General features: G+C 49.7%; 1 protein-coding gene across 7 annotated transcripts in view; it reads left to right on the top strand.

Moving 5' to 3' along the window:
- LARGE1 (LARGE xylosyl- and glucuronyltransferase 1) overlaps nt 1-15,858 on the top strand; it is a 477,871-nt gene that overhangs the window by 420,432 nt on the left and 41,581 nt on the right. For all 7 annotated transcript variants that reach the window (XM_016161642.2, XM_036236072.1, XM_016161640.2 and 4 more), the window contains one exon: nt 9,865-10,020. In XM_016161642.2, the coding sequence (XP_016017128.1) occupies nt 9,865-10,020 (156 nt within the window). The remainder of the gene's footprint in view (nt 1-9,864; nt 10,021-15,858) is intronic.

The raw sequence follows: 15,858 nt of genomic DNA, 5'->3' as shown, positions 1-15,858 counted from the left end.
TATAAGGAGGAAGCTGCTTTCCACACAGGACACCACTCAGGACGCTTAACCTTCCTCCCTTGGTTAAGACAGTGTTTGCCAGCTTTCTCTACTATAAAGTTACTATTTTTTTCATCCTTTTTTTTTACTTTTTTTTTTTTTTTTTTTTGGCATACTACTTCCCTCCCACACTGGAAAAGGGTAGAATCTACATATATTATTGAGGTTCTTCTATAAGGAGATCTGTCTCTTTCCCCCATTTTGTATATTTATTTATATCTACATGGTCTCATGTATATTTATTTTATACCTTGGCTTATAATGTAGGATTCTTTTTAAGCCATCCATCCATTTCATGAGGGTTATTCTAGTTTAATAATATTATTAATAAGTCTAAATGCACTAAAAATAGATATTAGTATGATCGGTAGGACATTTAACCAGGCACATTTGAACGCTAGTACATCTCAATATCTGAAGGCAGCATCTCACGCCCTCTGCATTGACACAGTTGGATATGGGTGCTCGAATGTTGGAGCAGATTCTCTCACGGCCACCCCCCTCTCTTTCTCTACTCTTCTCTGCTGTGACAGGGTGACTTCTGGCAGCCCTTCAGCCAGTATATAGAGCTTAGTCATTCAGCAGGTATGTAGTATACACTTGCTATTAGCCAGGCGCTGTTCCAAGCACTGGTTATATGGTGATGAACAACACAGTGCAGACCCTGCTCTCCCTGAGCTTATGTTCTCGTGCAGAATACAGATGTGAAACAAGAAAACACATGATCCGATTGGTCATTTTGGGTGGTAAGCCTGCTGTGAAGACATTGAAGAAAAGTAATGTAAGGGTGACGAGCACTCATTATCCCAGGTTAAAGAAAGAGGCCCTCTTTCTCTCCATGACTCTGAGGAGAACTGTGTTGACCCTTCATGGGACACATGCCCACACTTGAACTCATCTCTGTCATCTCTGTTCTTAGAAATGCTCAGGAATGACTCACTGGTCACCCTGAGTCACGTGCCCACACTTCCGGCAGGTCAGGCATGACCAATAGTGCTGTTTGGATCATAGGAAGGAGAGAGCCTCTGGCTGTGCAAAGGGGCAATGCAGAGCGCAGAAAAACAGTAGTGAGCCCCTCTGCAGGTGCATGCTGGGAACCAGGAAGCGCTGCTGCCTTTCCTGGCGGTTTCAAGCAGCACATCCTGGTGCCCACCCAGGACATTACTGACATTCTGCCAAACTGTCAGAATCCCTCTGGACCCCATACCCTTCTGCTCCCCAACCAGCCTCGGTAGACTTCATCAGCTAAAGACTCCATGCCCGTCTCTAGAGCTGGAATCCGCTTCTGTCTGCGCGCCTTGCCCCCAAGCCAACAGAGATACTCCCCAAGAGGACACTGTGCGGATTCTGTGAAATGTAAATAAAGTCCTAGTAAATGCTATCCTAGAAAGAGGAAGGACACAGGACTGGTTACCATCCCCAGGTCATACGTTGGGGGTCTCCAGAGAAGCCACATGGGGCAACATTCATTGAGGATTCTTGTACCATTCGCATTGCTTTTTCATCTCCTACTCCTAGCAGGAATTCTTAACACATACTGGGGTTCAAATTTAATTTTTGCCCCCAGTTTTATACAGCAAAAAAAAGAATCCAAAACACCGAACATAAAGGACGTTAGAGAATATAGCTGGATCTTCTCATGGACTCGTGAGCCTTTGGTATCCATTTTCCTGTGGTCATTTTGTTCCTCTCCCTAATCTCTACCTCCTCAGACAGGGTAAAATGAGAAATGTTACAGACGACAGAACAAGAAATGATAAGATATAGGACAGTGCCTCAGATTCATGCACTGGCTGAAGCGTCTGCATTTTCCATCAAAGGGAACTAAATAATCACTGAGTTTGGTGTGTTCTCTTCCCATTCCCTGGGCAATGATGCAGTTTTTTCTAGGAAGTGTTTTTTGGTTTTTTGGTTTTCGTTTTGTTTTCTGGGCGTCATAAAAACCAAGAAGCAACAGAGACCTGAGTAAAAGGAGGAAAGAGTCACAGAGCATTCGTGCTCAGAGTCTGAGTATCAAGGGCACTGTTTTTTACTTAACAGCTGCCACCTGGTATTGTCAGGAGTGGGACAGGAGAAGGAAGGAGGTGGAAATGAGTCTTCAGCAGTTGATGGGAGAACAAAAAGCTGAAGTGGATTCCGTGAGCAGTCAGTAAACATTGACCGAGCCTGTTGCTGTGCATGCAAAGTTGGACAAAATACAGGTCTTGCCTTCAAGGAGCCAACAGTCTAGGTGTTAAACAGAGACCGAAGGACAGTGTCACTCTAGAGAGCATCCTGTGGGAACGGAGTATGTGATATTCCAAGGCTCGCGTGTACTGAGCACTGGTCTGCTCCGGGCACCACGGTGGACGCCATTACACCTGTCTCATTGGTCCTCGAAGCAGGTGTTGTTATTCCCTTTTAACAGATCAGAGAATAGAGGTTCAATTACATTAAGTTGTTAGGATAACAAAATTGGGGAGAAGCGAAGGGTGAAATTCGCCTTACTCCCCGCCTATAACACTCTCCAATCTCTGCCCAGTATCGTCAACACAAGGTAAAGTGTTTGACTTCCAGAATAGCCCCCTCGTCAGATCTCTCCTTGAGGTCTGGCCAGGGGAGACTGCCCCTGGCAAGGCTTCTTCTCTGGGCCATCTCATCTGTACCCATTTTACGTTTCTACCCCTCCCCCCACTCCCCACCCCCAACCCCATGGCAACGATCTGCAGTCCCCCCATTTTAAATCTTGTTTCCTATTCCTCCTTGCCACATAGACCCTCTGTTTTCATCCAGCCTTCCTACATGGTAAGCTGGTTTTTTCATGAAGTGCTAAACCGGATTTCTTGTATGATTTAATGAGCACGTGTGATACGCCTTCATGTTTGTCACGTCATCAGCCCCGATCTTAACCACAACCCTGCAAGGCAGTTGCTATTATGTCCCTTTCACAGATGGGGGACCATCTCTGTGATTTTAGGCAACTTAGTGTGGGCCACCCAGCTGATACGAGCTGCAGCTGGGACTGGCTTGCGGGTCTGCCTGTTCATGCCTTTCTTCTTTTTTTTTTTTTTTAATTTATTTTTATTATGGTGACATTGGTTAATGAAGTCCAATAAGTTTCAAGTGTACAGTTCAGCAGTAAGTCATATATACATTGCATTGTGTGTTCACCGCCTGGGGTAGAAGGGGTCAAATATGTGGTAACAGAAAGAAACCCGCTCATCCCTTTCTGCTATACATTGTGATCCTAAAGATGCCGAGGAAACAGATTCGCGAGACAGTTGTCCTCCTTGAAATGCCAAACAACAGGAGAACAGAGGGAGCTTAAACTCCTTCAGGAGAAAATGATAAGCTGTTTGGCCCTTAGACAAAGAAAAAGGGGAAGACATTTCCCCATTCTAAAGCCCACACTAATAGAACTTTAACTGATCTGCTCTAGATAGACAGAATGGGAAGATTATTGAGAATATCATCACCACAATTTCCCTTCTTGAACCAAAGAGCAGCTACTGAATACTAACTACCTGCCAGGCACTATGGCACTGAGGATGAATAACAAGTCGTGCTCCCTGCCCGCCCAGAAACTCACAGTCCGGCGCTGCCAGGTGCAGGCACGTAAATAAATAATTACAAGAGCGTGCAGTGAGTTCTCTAATGCGGTTAAATGCAAGAGTATGGAGCATTGAGGAAGGACCCAGCAACTGCCTCAGGTGTTGTCTTAGGAATGCTTCCAATGAGAATGAGAATACCCAGTTTGCAGAAACTAAAAATAAAATGGTGGGAGTGAGAGGGTTGAATTTCTTAGCTAAGAATTCTGGAACAGACAGTTGTAGACAGTGGCTTGTAGACAGCAATGCGTTGACCTCTCCCTCATAGTCACATGACGACAGTCCTAGTTCCAGTCATCACAAACCTGTTTACTACAGAAAAATAAATGAGGCAGGAGGAGAACGGCACCTTACTATTAGGAAATCGAACACATGCTTCCCTGTGTACCTTTCTGGGTAATCTCGGATCACGTTGCCACCATTAGCTGCAGGGGAGTCTGGGACATCAGAGAGCAGGGTCGTCATGATTGGCTTTGATTGTAAATGGATCATGAACCATTCACAGGGTCCGGGGATATCGCAGCTACAAATGAAATTAATATTCCGTTAGAAATGAAGGAGGGGGTGGAGCAAGACATCCTAGGAGGCAACCTTCTGCCGCTTGTGGTCCCGAAAACAAGAAGTGTATTTGAGCTCAGCTATGAAGGACAAGCAGGCATTCATGTGGTAGAGAAGAAATAAAGATATTCCAGGGAAGAGGAAAAGCATATTCAGAGGCTCTGAGTCACAAAAGACAAGTTCAAGAAATCCCAGGAAGTTTTCTAACTTGGAGATAGAGTTGGAAATGTAAGTGGCAGCCCATTTCCGACAGCATTAACTGACAGTCTAAGGAGAATAGATATTATTCTGTGGGTCATCTAAAGTCAGCGGAGGTCTCGAGACAGAGACCCATTTTCCAGACACTCCTTGTCTCAGTGACTTGGAAGACATAAGTCCCATGTTCTTATTTACCTGGCATTTGCACACAGGACCTGATTTCTTAGCACTTTTGCACCATGAATTATTATTTTTTTTTTTTTTTTGGATTCTCTGAGTTCTATGTACTTAAGGAGCTGAATTTTGGCTGAACTCTTCCCATAGCCTTGTCCTTGCACGAGGTCTAGTTTCAATCTTTGAAATGCTTTTTCCTGTGCCCTCGATGAGCAATAGAGTCTCTCGTTTCTCCTTGAATCATGTTGACTTCTACTGTCTTCCCAGATGATGTTTAAGTTTCCTGGACAGTAACCAATTGCCGTCAATTTCTCAGGCTCACCGCTGGGGGTGGGGGGGGGCGGGGTGGGACTCCAGGTCTACACATATACTCAGCCTTTACAGATACTTCAGATCCAATTATATCACACTCATGGGGCCCCTGATGCGTGGCAGCTTCTGCAGTCCACCTGTCATGCAACCTGGATGCCTCCCTCTCTGCTTCTGGCCAAGCGGGAGGTTCAGCCTATGTCTCTGGGAAGTGCTAAATCACCAGGATGCGTGGGGCCCCTACGTTAAAGGAAAGTAGGTTTCGTTTCCGATCCCATCATCTTCTGTAAAAATCATAATCACAAGTCTTTTAATGATTTCGGACATGGGAGAAATAAAAGGGGTAGATAGATAGAGCCCCAATGTCGCGATCTCTTCGGGTTAAAATCCTGACTCTCCCACGTTCTAGCTGTGTAACTTGGGAAGATTTGCTGAACTTCCCTCACCTGTAAGGTGGCATAATGAGAATGTCACTTTTAGTGGTTGAATAAAGACTCAATGACCGAAGACAAGGGAGGTGTTCAGAGCAGTGTCTGGCACATAGCAAGCATGCGGTGTATGTTAGCTGCTAATAATAATAATTATTACTGTGCTAATGTATCGCACTAAGTAAAGTAGGTTATGATAGGTTTTCACCGCAAGCTCCGAAGACTCACATGTACTTACCAGCTCCTTGTAATAATCTATTTTGGGCACTTTCTCCAGTGTCACTCCATCTCTTGTGAAAGCTTGTCAGAAAAATGTCATCTACACCACCAGCTTGCTGCCCCCAAGCCAGCAATGATGGGTGATTCTGTCCCTCAAGGGACCAGGAAATGACATTTCTCAACAGTCAGACAACTTCTTATCGAAATTAGCTAAACCCTGAGCAGGATTTTCAGAGATGGGCACGTGGTTCAGTGGAAGGAGCCGTGGCCCAGGAGACAGACACTGCTTTCTGTGCTGTGTGACTCTGGGCAAGTCACTTTCTCCCTCTGGGCCTTGGTCTGTTTATACCAGAGGTGGCCCAGCCCAGGAACAATCACCAACAACCTCCCTTCCATCTCTCTGTAAAAGCACATATCATATTTGTAAGTTAAAGTGGACGATTATTTAATGTCAGCTTCTCCCTCTCAAGGGGAAGCTCCAGAAAGAGAATATTGCCTCTCAGTGCCTGGCAAATAGTCGATGCTCATTTTAATACTTGATGAACGAACAAATGAATGAATGAATGAACGAATGATGCGGTACAAAGATAAAGATTTGGAGGCAAAACAGACCTGATTTTGTATTAGGATTGGCCAGTTACTAACTGAGCCTCAGGATTATCATCTATGAAATGCGAATAGTAACAGAAACAACCATACCAGGTCGTTTTAAGGATTGAATGTGAAAATACACATGTAACAATAACAGCCCCAGCCTAATACCTAGCATGCAGCAGGAATTAGATAAACAATCGCTGCTATTTACTTCTCTAGGGACTAGCATAGGGGAATGGAGTATCCTGTGTTTGATGATTAAAAACTAAGATTAAAAAGGTAAATCTAAATACACACTAATAGACTCTAAGTGGGCTTACCTATCACAGGACAGCCGGGTTACAAAGAGTTTTCCATAACCCCCTTGGCCTGCCAGTGACCCCCCTACACATACATTTCCTCCCCATCCTTTCCTTTAACCTCTGCTGCTTTTTCTGTCCCACCAGTGTTTGTCTGTAGGTGATACCCCAACCCACCTCCCTGGGCAAACAGAACAGCGTGAGGTCTGATGAGATGAGGCAGGGCCTGCATTGCAAGAGGACATGGGGAGACTGAAGTCCTCGTCCTAGCTCCGACCTGGTCCACGCTCGCCATGTGATCGTGGGCAAGCCGCCTCTCCTCTGTACACCTCACACTTCTCATCTGTGACGTGCTCGGCCCACTGACACAGTGCTCAGTACTGGTTAGGGACCTGGCGTTTCCGGTTTAGGGCTGGCTGGGTGTCTCTGCTCTGCAACTTCCAGCTGTGAGATACCGGCAAGTCGAGTACTAGTTCTAGAAAATGGACAATGGGATTCAAATGGGCTTATTTGGAGGAATTAACGGCACTGTGTCTCCAAAGTGCCTGGCAGATTTGTGCACAATAAGTTAAGATTGTTGACCCACGGGCCCGCCCTTGTTTTCACTAAGTTCAAGCTCCTCCCTGTTTAAGAAGCCCAAGTGTCCTGACTGAGATGCACATCCATCAGCCTTCCTGCTGGCTCAGCGCTTGGCAAGCGCTGAAATCGTCCACAGCACAGACGCAATCCCCACTGTGTGTGAGTGATGCCAGCTCGCGTGCAATTATTTTAATGCATGGCCCAAGGACCTTCTCGTGCCCGGGGTGGGTGTGTTCTTAGGGGGGAGTCTTCCCTCTCCTTCCCTCTCGCATCCTTCAAAAGGCACAGGAAGAGAACTAACTATTTCGTGCTCACCCTGCCCTGAAATGCAAGCACCACCAAGCGGCGCCCTGCCAGGGAGGATGAGCCGGCCCTTTCTGCTCTCTCCTGGGGGCTGAAGGCCCACTTCATTCCTTACTGCCTCGCTGGCCTTCATGCTGGTAGGAGCGGGAGGGAGGACAGAACACGAGCATCTCACAGGCAGGCACTGTGCTAGGCGTTTGCCTAATCTACTTCGTGAAGTCGGGGTAACTGATTCCCACCTTGCACGCGAGGAAACCGCAGCACTAAGGAATGAGTTGGCCCAGGACACACGCGGCCGGTGAAGAGCAAAGCCAGGATTCTAACCTGGGCTGGTCCGACGTCCCTGGTTGTTCTGCGCTGCTGTACGGCTGCCGGGTGCGGGAGGGCAGGGCTGTGGTTTGGGCCAAACAGGTTTCCTGCTCTTCACAGTACCGTGAGACAGGGACTAGGGCTTACAGAGCAGCATGTACCCAGCCAGCTTCGAGGGCCGTCGCTGCCGTACAGCCATGGGACCCCGAGGGAGAGGGCAGAGGGAGACGGGCCTCCCAGACCTCTCCGGAGATGGCAGGCCCTGGGTCCCGCCGCAGGCTCTCCCAGACAGACTGTGGCCGAAGGCGGGAGCTGGGATGCGACTGAGCTCTGTGCCCAGTTCCTGTCCTCAGTCTCGCCACCCTGGGGGGCGCGAGCGAGGGCACCGGGGATAGAGAGGGAAAGGCGGGAGTGATTTTGTTTCCTCTGTAATGTGACAAAGCGGGAAAAGAGAAGTGTTTAAAACCTGGCTTCCGTTCCTCCCCACAGTGCGGAGGGAACACCATGGGCTTTTGAATCATATTTGTTCGGACTTGTGTTCAACTCCCAGCTCCAGCGTTTACCGGCTTCGTGGTCCTGGGCAAGCTACTTCTCCCTGGTTTATTCTTTACGGTCGCACCCCTTGTTAGGGTCGGTGTGAGGACTGAAGGAAGGTAATGAATGTACAGCTGATGGAGAAGTATTGCACCGACAGACGAGCTCCCAGCCCAGGGGCCGAGCGGCGCCCGCTGGGCATGACAGCTGCCTCCCCAGGCTCTGCCTGTGGCCCTCCCTCTCGCATCTCCTCCGTGTGATCAGAGTAATCTTCCTAAAACCCAGAGTCAGTAACTGCCCCCTACTTAAAAATCCCTGTCGATGCACGATGCAGTCTGAGGTGTGAACGGAGTCCCCACGGAGCCAGGATCTCCCCCACTCACCTCTGCAGTCACACCCCCGACGCACTCCGCACGTGCCCCCCGAGCTCCGGTGGCAACTCGTGACTCCTCGTCGTCCAGATGAGCCGCACTGTTCCGTGGACCTTCCCTCTGCCCGGACTGTGTCACCACCATGCCCTCTGCCCCAGGTCCTATCTCCCCAGGGAGCACCCAGGCATCCTTCGAGGCCCTGCGCAGGCCTCTCCTTCTGCGATGCTAAGCATCTGAGGCCTACCATTTCTTCATGGCCCTCCCTCCAGTATTGCATTCTCGTACGTGTGTGAGGTCGTATCTCGCCAGCAGGCCATGACTGGGCTCAGGGCAGGCACTGCCAACAGGGACCTCTTGGTCATCTCCCAGTACACTGCAGGCGCTTAATAGTCGGGGCCAGCATTTATTGAGCGCTCCCCCTATGCCAGGTACTACTTAGGTGCTTTACGTGTATTAACTCGTTGATTTTCACAGCAGCTCTATCAGACAGTGCGGCCATCAGTCCTGGCTGGACGTGGAAACCATACCAATTATGTGAATAGATAATTTAATCTTTAAATATGATCATTAGACATGAGGTGTTCACTCGGTAACTAAAAAAAAAAAAAAATAGAAAATGGCAAAAAACAGTTACCACACCGGGAGCAGAAAGAGCAGGTGGAAGAGGTGGCTGTTACTATATAACTCGGGGCTGGAACCGAGACCTGGGGCGGGGTCAGCGGGCGGTTCCGGGGGCAGCCGCACCAGGCAGGGATGGCAGAATGATGACTCTGCTCCCCAGAGTTGGGAAAACTGCAAAAATGGATTTAACTCCTGCTCGAGGGAGGAAGTGCCCCTGCCGGTGTGAGGGAAGGAGGCGGGGCGATGCTCGCAGAAACGGAAAGCCGCAGGAAGGAGCGAGGTCCTTCTTCCTCCTCCAGACTCGGTCTCCCCCTCCTGGCCCCTATCGGCGGCGTCTCAACGAAGCAGCCGGCAGAGCAGAAATAGGGTTCACCGAGTTCCAGCTTCAGGGTCACCAAGCAGGTTTGGAGCTGAGACAGGAAAGCTGGCACAGGCGGGAGCTGTCCCTATTCCCGTTTCTCAGATGAGGAGACTGAGGCACAGAGCGATTAAGTAACCCACCCAAGATTAAATGATCACCTAGAGAAGAGGAGCCAGGATCTGAACCCCGGGCACCCTGGCCTCGGCCCCCTTGCTCTTAACCAGCTCCACCACGAATGTTGAATGAATGAATGAATGAATGAGTGTGAATGAGTGAATGAATGAATGGGGGCCCACGCATAACGCTTAGGCCAGAGCCCCGCCGTGGCTTCCTCCCGGCGCGAGGTCCTCGCTGCCTGACCGCGCCCTTCTCGCCCGCCAGGTCATTCACTGGAACTCCCCCAAGAAGCTGCGGGTGAAGAACAAGCACGTGGAGTTCTTCCGCAACCTCTACCTGACCTTCCTGGAGTACGACGGGAACCTCCTGAGGCGGGAGCTGTTCGGCTGCCCCAGTGAAGCCGACGTCAACAGTGAAAACGTAAGTGGCCCTCGGGGCAGCGTCCCCTCCGGCGCGCCAGGCTTGGTGCCGGGCTCCGGGTCCGCTGTCGGGCGGGGGAGATGGCGCATGCGCACATCGCTTCCGTGCCCATCTCGGAGGATGCAGAGGGGGGCGCTGGGCCTAGGTTTGGTGAAGTCAGAAGTGAATTTCCAAGCAGAGGAATCAGAATGAATGAGAACGGTAGTGAAACAATGGATAAAGGGGCTCGGCGCAGCCAGGAAGCTCTGAGGTCTGCGTGCGCTATGGCACCCCAAGATTCAGCGTGGACAGTGCATGGGGTGGCACCGGAGATCTTCACAGCTCCTTTAGGGTTAGCTTGGGTGAAGAGTGTTAGGTAAATGGTCACAGTCATAGGTAACATCTATATGTTTCTATGTTTTCACTATTCATAATTTTTTTATATGCCATATCTCATCCGATGCTCATTGAGACTCTCTCTTTTCCCCAGTTAGAGTTGAAGAAATTGAGGCACAGCGAGGTTAAGCAGGTTTGCTCACGATCACACAGCAAGCCAGGAGCAAAGTGGAGAGTGATTTGAAGTTCCGAGAAGCAGGGTTTGGGGAAGCAGCACCTCACAGCAGAAAAAGCAGGGCCTGTGGGGTCGGGCTGACCTGGGTTTCGCTTCGATCCCTTCCAGTTACCACCTGTGTGCCCTCAGGCAAGTTACTCAGCCTCTCTGTGCTTCAGTTTCCTCAACTGTCAAGTGAGGCGGTAAATCTGTTGTAGGAATGAATGCTTCGAAACGAATGAGAAATTGCACGTAAAGCACCCACCTAGCTCAGCGTCTGCCTTATGTTAGATGCTTGATATATAGTTGCTTCCTGCCCTTTCCTTGACCTTTAGTATTAGACACAGAAGTAACTGGTTCATTTAGTCAGTCAACAAACATTTACAGAGGATCTTATTGTAAGCATTGAGTATTTATCAGCAAAAAAGGATAATGGCCCCAGCTTTAATGGGGAGATACAATTAATAACTACACAAACTATCAGGAAAAATTATCAACCAGTGGCTGATGCTACATAGTGACATATTAGTGAGCAGCTGGTTGGGGGGGTGGTCAGGGAGGACTTCTCTGAGGAGGTGATATTTAATCTGGGCATTGAATGCAAGAAAGAGCCAACCTTGAAAGAGGAAGGAGTCAGGGAAATAAAATCAAGGCCACAATTAGATATCACCTCAAGCCTATTGGGATGGCTGTTATCAAAACAAACAAACAAACAAAAAACAGATAACAAGAGTTGACAAGGATGTGGAGAAATTGGAACCTTGTACATTGTCAGGAGAATGTAAAATGGTGAAGCCGCTGTGGAAAACAGTGTGGCAGTTCCTCAAAAGATTAAAAGTCGCACTGCTATATGAGCCAGCAGTCCTAGTTCCGGCTTTATATCCAGAGGAAGTGAAATCAGGATCTCGGAGCGGCACCTGCAACTCCGTGTTCACTGCGGCATTATTCACAGTAGCCAGGACAGGGAAACATCCTAAGGGTCCATTGACAGATGAATGGATCAAGAAAATGGGGTATATACACAGCGGAATATTATTCAGCCTTTAGAAAGGAGGAAGCTTTACCATGGTGACAACGTGGATGGACCTGGAAGACACTATACAAAGCGAAATAAGTCAGTCGCAGAATGGCAAATACTGCACGACCCCTCCAATAGGAGGCATCAAAAAAACAGCAAAACACAGAGTAGATGATAGTGTGTGGTGGTTACCAGGGGAATGGGCAGCGGGGTGTAGAGAGTCGTTGTAACGTGGCGTAAAATGAGTTATACAAGATGAGTAAGTTCTAGAGATCTTCTGCGCTGTACAGCGACTGTAGTTAATAGAGAGTCGTGCACTTAAAAAAGACACGAGACCCTTTCGGAGGCGATGGATATGTTTTTTTTGCCTCCGTCGCGGTGACGGTATCGTGAGCATGTACATATGGCCAAACTCACTGTATAGTGTCTATTAACTACATATAATTTTTTTTCTATCACATACCTCAATAAAGTTGGGGAGAAAAAGGAGAAGAGCAAAGGAAGTACTTCCTAGTGGGGAAAGTGGCTGGTACGAAGGCCCTGGGGCACGGCAGGCAGCGAAGGGGGGTGGCCTGTGTGTCCCGGGGCTCGTGGGGAGCAGGGCAGTGGGAGAAGTCGAGCAGCAGGTAGGCAGGAGTCAGGTTGGAAGGAAGTCGTGAGCCAGGCTAAAGAGTCGGAATCTTGTTTTGTTACTATTAGCGCTATTGTTTCTAATCTTGGATGTCATGGGAAACCTTTTAGGCTCCGGGTCGCCGGGGAGGGCGTCTGTAGAAGTCTGGAGGCAGCACTCACCTTGCCCTTTATCAGGATGGCCGGTCGCAAGGCCACCCCCGCTCGGTCTTCTAGCCCCCGCGTCACAGCGGAGTCACCTCCAGCTCTGGCCTTTTTCTCCACGTCACCCCGGATGCCCTTCTCAGTGTCTGGCCTTTCGTACCTCTGGCAGGAGAGGAAAGAAAACCAGTAAACACTTGAATTCTGTCTCAGACTCCGGGAAGCACTTAGAGATTTCCACAAACACTGTGTTCTTTTGGGGTTTTTTTTCTTTACTTTTTACTCAACAGTATTTGTCATTATCATCAACCTTCAAGTGCCCATTGGCCACTTTTTCCCCAAATGCTAAGTAAAAACTGCTCTACTGCTTCTTCCCCCCCCCCTCCATGGAAGAGGCTCAAATAAAAAAAAAAAAACTAGCAAGATGAAGCCATCAGTTAATCATTGTATCAGGGGTTCCCCTGGTGCACTGACAGTGTCCTGTGGAGTGGGGGACCCCCTTTATAAATGACTCACCAGCTTTTCCTACCACCAGGCTCTGGTGAGTTGTTGGGTCAGGATTGGAGGCAGGCGAGCAGTCCTCCATGGTCCTTCTCAAATCTGGGACTATATGTATCTGCTGAGTAAGCACGTGTGAATGCCGGCCATCTCCCAGGCTTGGTGCGAGGCACTGGGGTTGAAATTAGAGGCTGACCCAGTCCCTATAGGTAAATTGCTTGCTGAGTAAGAAGTGTTACGAGAATCCCAAGAGAGTACTAGTCTGTCCAGGTACAGGGAGGACCGTGAATGACAAGAGAGCGGCCCTCTGTGAGCCTTCTCCTCCGCTGTCTTAACCACTCTGGTCCTTGACACTGCAGAAGCCACATCTGGGCTTTTCTCTTCCCTCTACATCCCAGGCTCGCTCCCACTCCCCGCCCCCCACCACATACCCCCCACCCCTACCTCCCAGGTGTATGCGCTTGCTTCCTGCTGCCTGCACCACCCCGCCCCCAGGTGTTCAAACTAAACATCTAACCTGTGGCATCTTCAGAAACCTTCCCTGACCCTCCTCAGCCTCAGGTAACCCTTCATCACTCTCTGAGAAGAGCCCTATTTTCTTTTCATCAGGGCACACACACTATTTACAGTTATTTGGCTCACATAAGTTGTTTTTTGACTCCCCCCCCCCCCCAAATATAAGACCAGAATATAAGACCATTAGACTAGAGGCTTTGCCTGTACCGTTCACTTCTGGGGTCCCCTTCCTCATTATAGAAGCAAGCACGTAATAATCACGTAATAAATATTTGTCAAATGAATTGAATGAGAGAGAAAAACGATGTGCCAGGTGAGGGCAGAGCAGATGAGGAAGTAGAGAGTTCAGAAGGAACGTGCTGGTAGTTTGTGTACGAGAGAGGAGGCACCTAGGGACAGGGACCGAGAACGGAGCTGACCCGGAGGACCTCGGCCATGCTCAGAGTTGAGACTCCACCAAAGGGCTTTCATCCTGGTCGGACTGACATCTGAGGAAAACCCCTCTGTGTAGAGAATAGGATGAAAGGGACAAGACTGGAGGCAGGGAGGCCACTTAGAGGCTATTGCCAGCATCCCAGCCAAAAAAAAAAGATAACAGTGGGGCTGTGACCTGGGGCAGCAGCCATGGGGACAGAGAGAACAGACCGGTTGTTTTGTGGGCACTAAGAACAGCAGAGCAGGTGCAGGCGGCCCCCATAAACCAAGACGGCAGGGTCCCCGCGCTCTGCTCCAGCCAAGTTCCTCTGGCCGAGCCGGGCTGCGGCAGCAGGGGCTGGGAAGGCGGGGGTCAGCAGCACCGCACCCCGGAACCCGTCTCGTAGGCAGCACCACCTTTGTTACCTACAAACACAACCAGAAGGAAAGGCAAGATCATGGATCCGGCCCAAAGCCAGGTGCTCCCAGCTCAGTGGGAGGAGGTCACCGAGCACTGTGACCACCGCACAGATGGTGACCGTCTCCAGCCAATGAAGGCAGGAACCTCCTCATCGGGCTGCAGATCCCAGGTGGGCACATTCTCCAACGGCACTAAGTCTCAGGGCTCGGACACTTAGTCATTCAAACCGTCGCCGTCCTCAGGGCCAGTGATCCAGAGGGAGCATTGCAGATTCAAGCCCCTGTCTCCCAGTGCTGGTCTAGTGAGGGAGGCAGGCAAGCAGGGCGCTGCCCTCCGCTGCGATAAGTCCCTGGATGGCAGTGGAGCTCGGAGAGCACGCGAGGACATAGCACATCCGCGGAGAAAGAAGGTGCATCCGGGAAGACTTCCTGGAGGGGGCGAGAGTGGAAGAATGAATAAGGAGGGAGGGAGCAGCACAAGCGGGGGAGGCCTGAGGTGAGCTGAAAGCGTGACGTGTTCGCATAAAAGCGAAGGCAGTGTGAGGACCGAAAGGGCTGCAGAGTTCCTTTTTACACTGTTTAGTTTTTTCACCGTGAGTGCTCTCGGATCACGCATTTAATAGTCACATGACCTCGGAGGAGTCGCGTGACTGCTCCGAGCCTCAGGTTCACTATCTGATAAATGGGGACAGCGATGCCTTTGTCCTAGTGCTTCCCGGATACTTTATGTTAAGTCACCAAAAAAGAAGGACTTGGCACCAGCATCACCGTGTTCATTGGGATGCGTTTTTTCACACACCACAGTGTCCAACCCATCTGGTGACTATCTGTGTGTTCCACAGACGGGTTTCAGGTTTTATCAACCTTTCTTCTAAGAAGGCCTGGCAGAGAGGAACCCACAGAGTCACTTGGAACCCTGTCTCTAAAGGACGTGAGCGCTGTGTGCGTTTGCTCTGGGTCGCGCAGTCCCAGCAGGGTCTTCCACCGATCGGGAGACTGCCGGTGGGAAGGAGAGTTCGCCTGCTTGGCCTTGCTGCCAAAAGCATCCATAAATTCAGGAAGTCGAGGGATTCATCTCTTCAGTGAGGAGCTAAGACGCGAGAGCAGGCCTCCTTTTAGAGTTTGGTTAGGAAGAGATCAGGTTCCAACGATGTGGTAGAATGACAGCAGCTAAGGGGACACGGCCACTCCTGTGCCATGGTGTGTCCAGGCATCTCTCCCCACAACCAGAAAGTTAATTCGTGTGATGCAATAAGCATTCAGTAGGCATTAGTCGTTATTAGTTGAAATAGCGATGGAGGCTAGAATTGTACACCTTAGCATTTCTCTCCCTTCCCCTCAGTAATCCAGCCCGCGAAGCACATCCAGGAAACCCTGGGACACCACAGAGCACAGTTGGATAATCACAGATATCCTCTGCCTTCTAATCCATGCAAAAATCCTTCTACAGCATCCCTAACAGGCTTGCATCTGGCTTCTGCTGGAATCCTCCCAAAGACAAGGAGCTCACCACCTCCAGCGGCTTACTCCAGTGTTGGAAAGCCCCAGGTGGTGAGCCATTCTTCCCCTATGTTGAGCTGAAATCTTCTCTTCTGTAAGGAATCCATTAATCGAAGTCCTGTCCTCTGGAGCACAATAAGGACACCTCCTGGTGTCCCTGACAGCCTAGCAG

The sequence above is a fragment of the Rousettus aegyptiacus genome, unplaced genomic scaffold (assembly GCF_014176215.1).
Source record: "Rousettus aegyptiacus isolate mRouAeg1 unplaced genomic scaffold, mRouAeg1.p scaffold_m13_p_2, whole genome shotgun sequence".
Taxonomy (NCBI): Eukaryota; Metazoa; Chordata; class Mammalia; order Chiroptera; family Pteropodidae; genus Rousettus; species Rousettus aegyptiacus.
The sequence above is the reverse complement of the archived record's forward strand: the minus strand, read 5'-3'. Positions and strand labels throughout refer to the sequence as shown.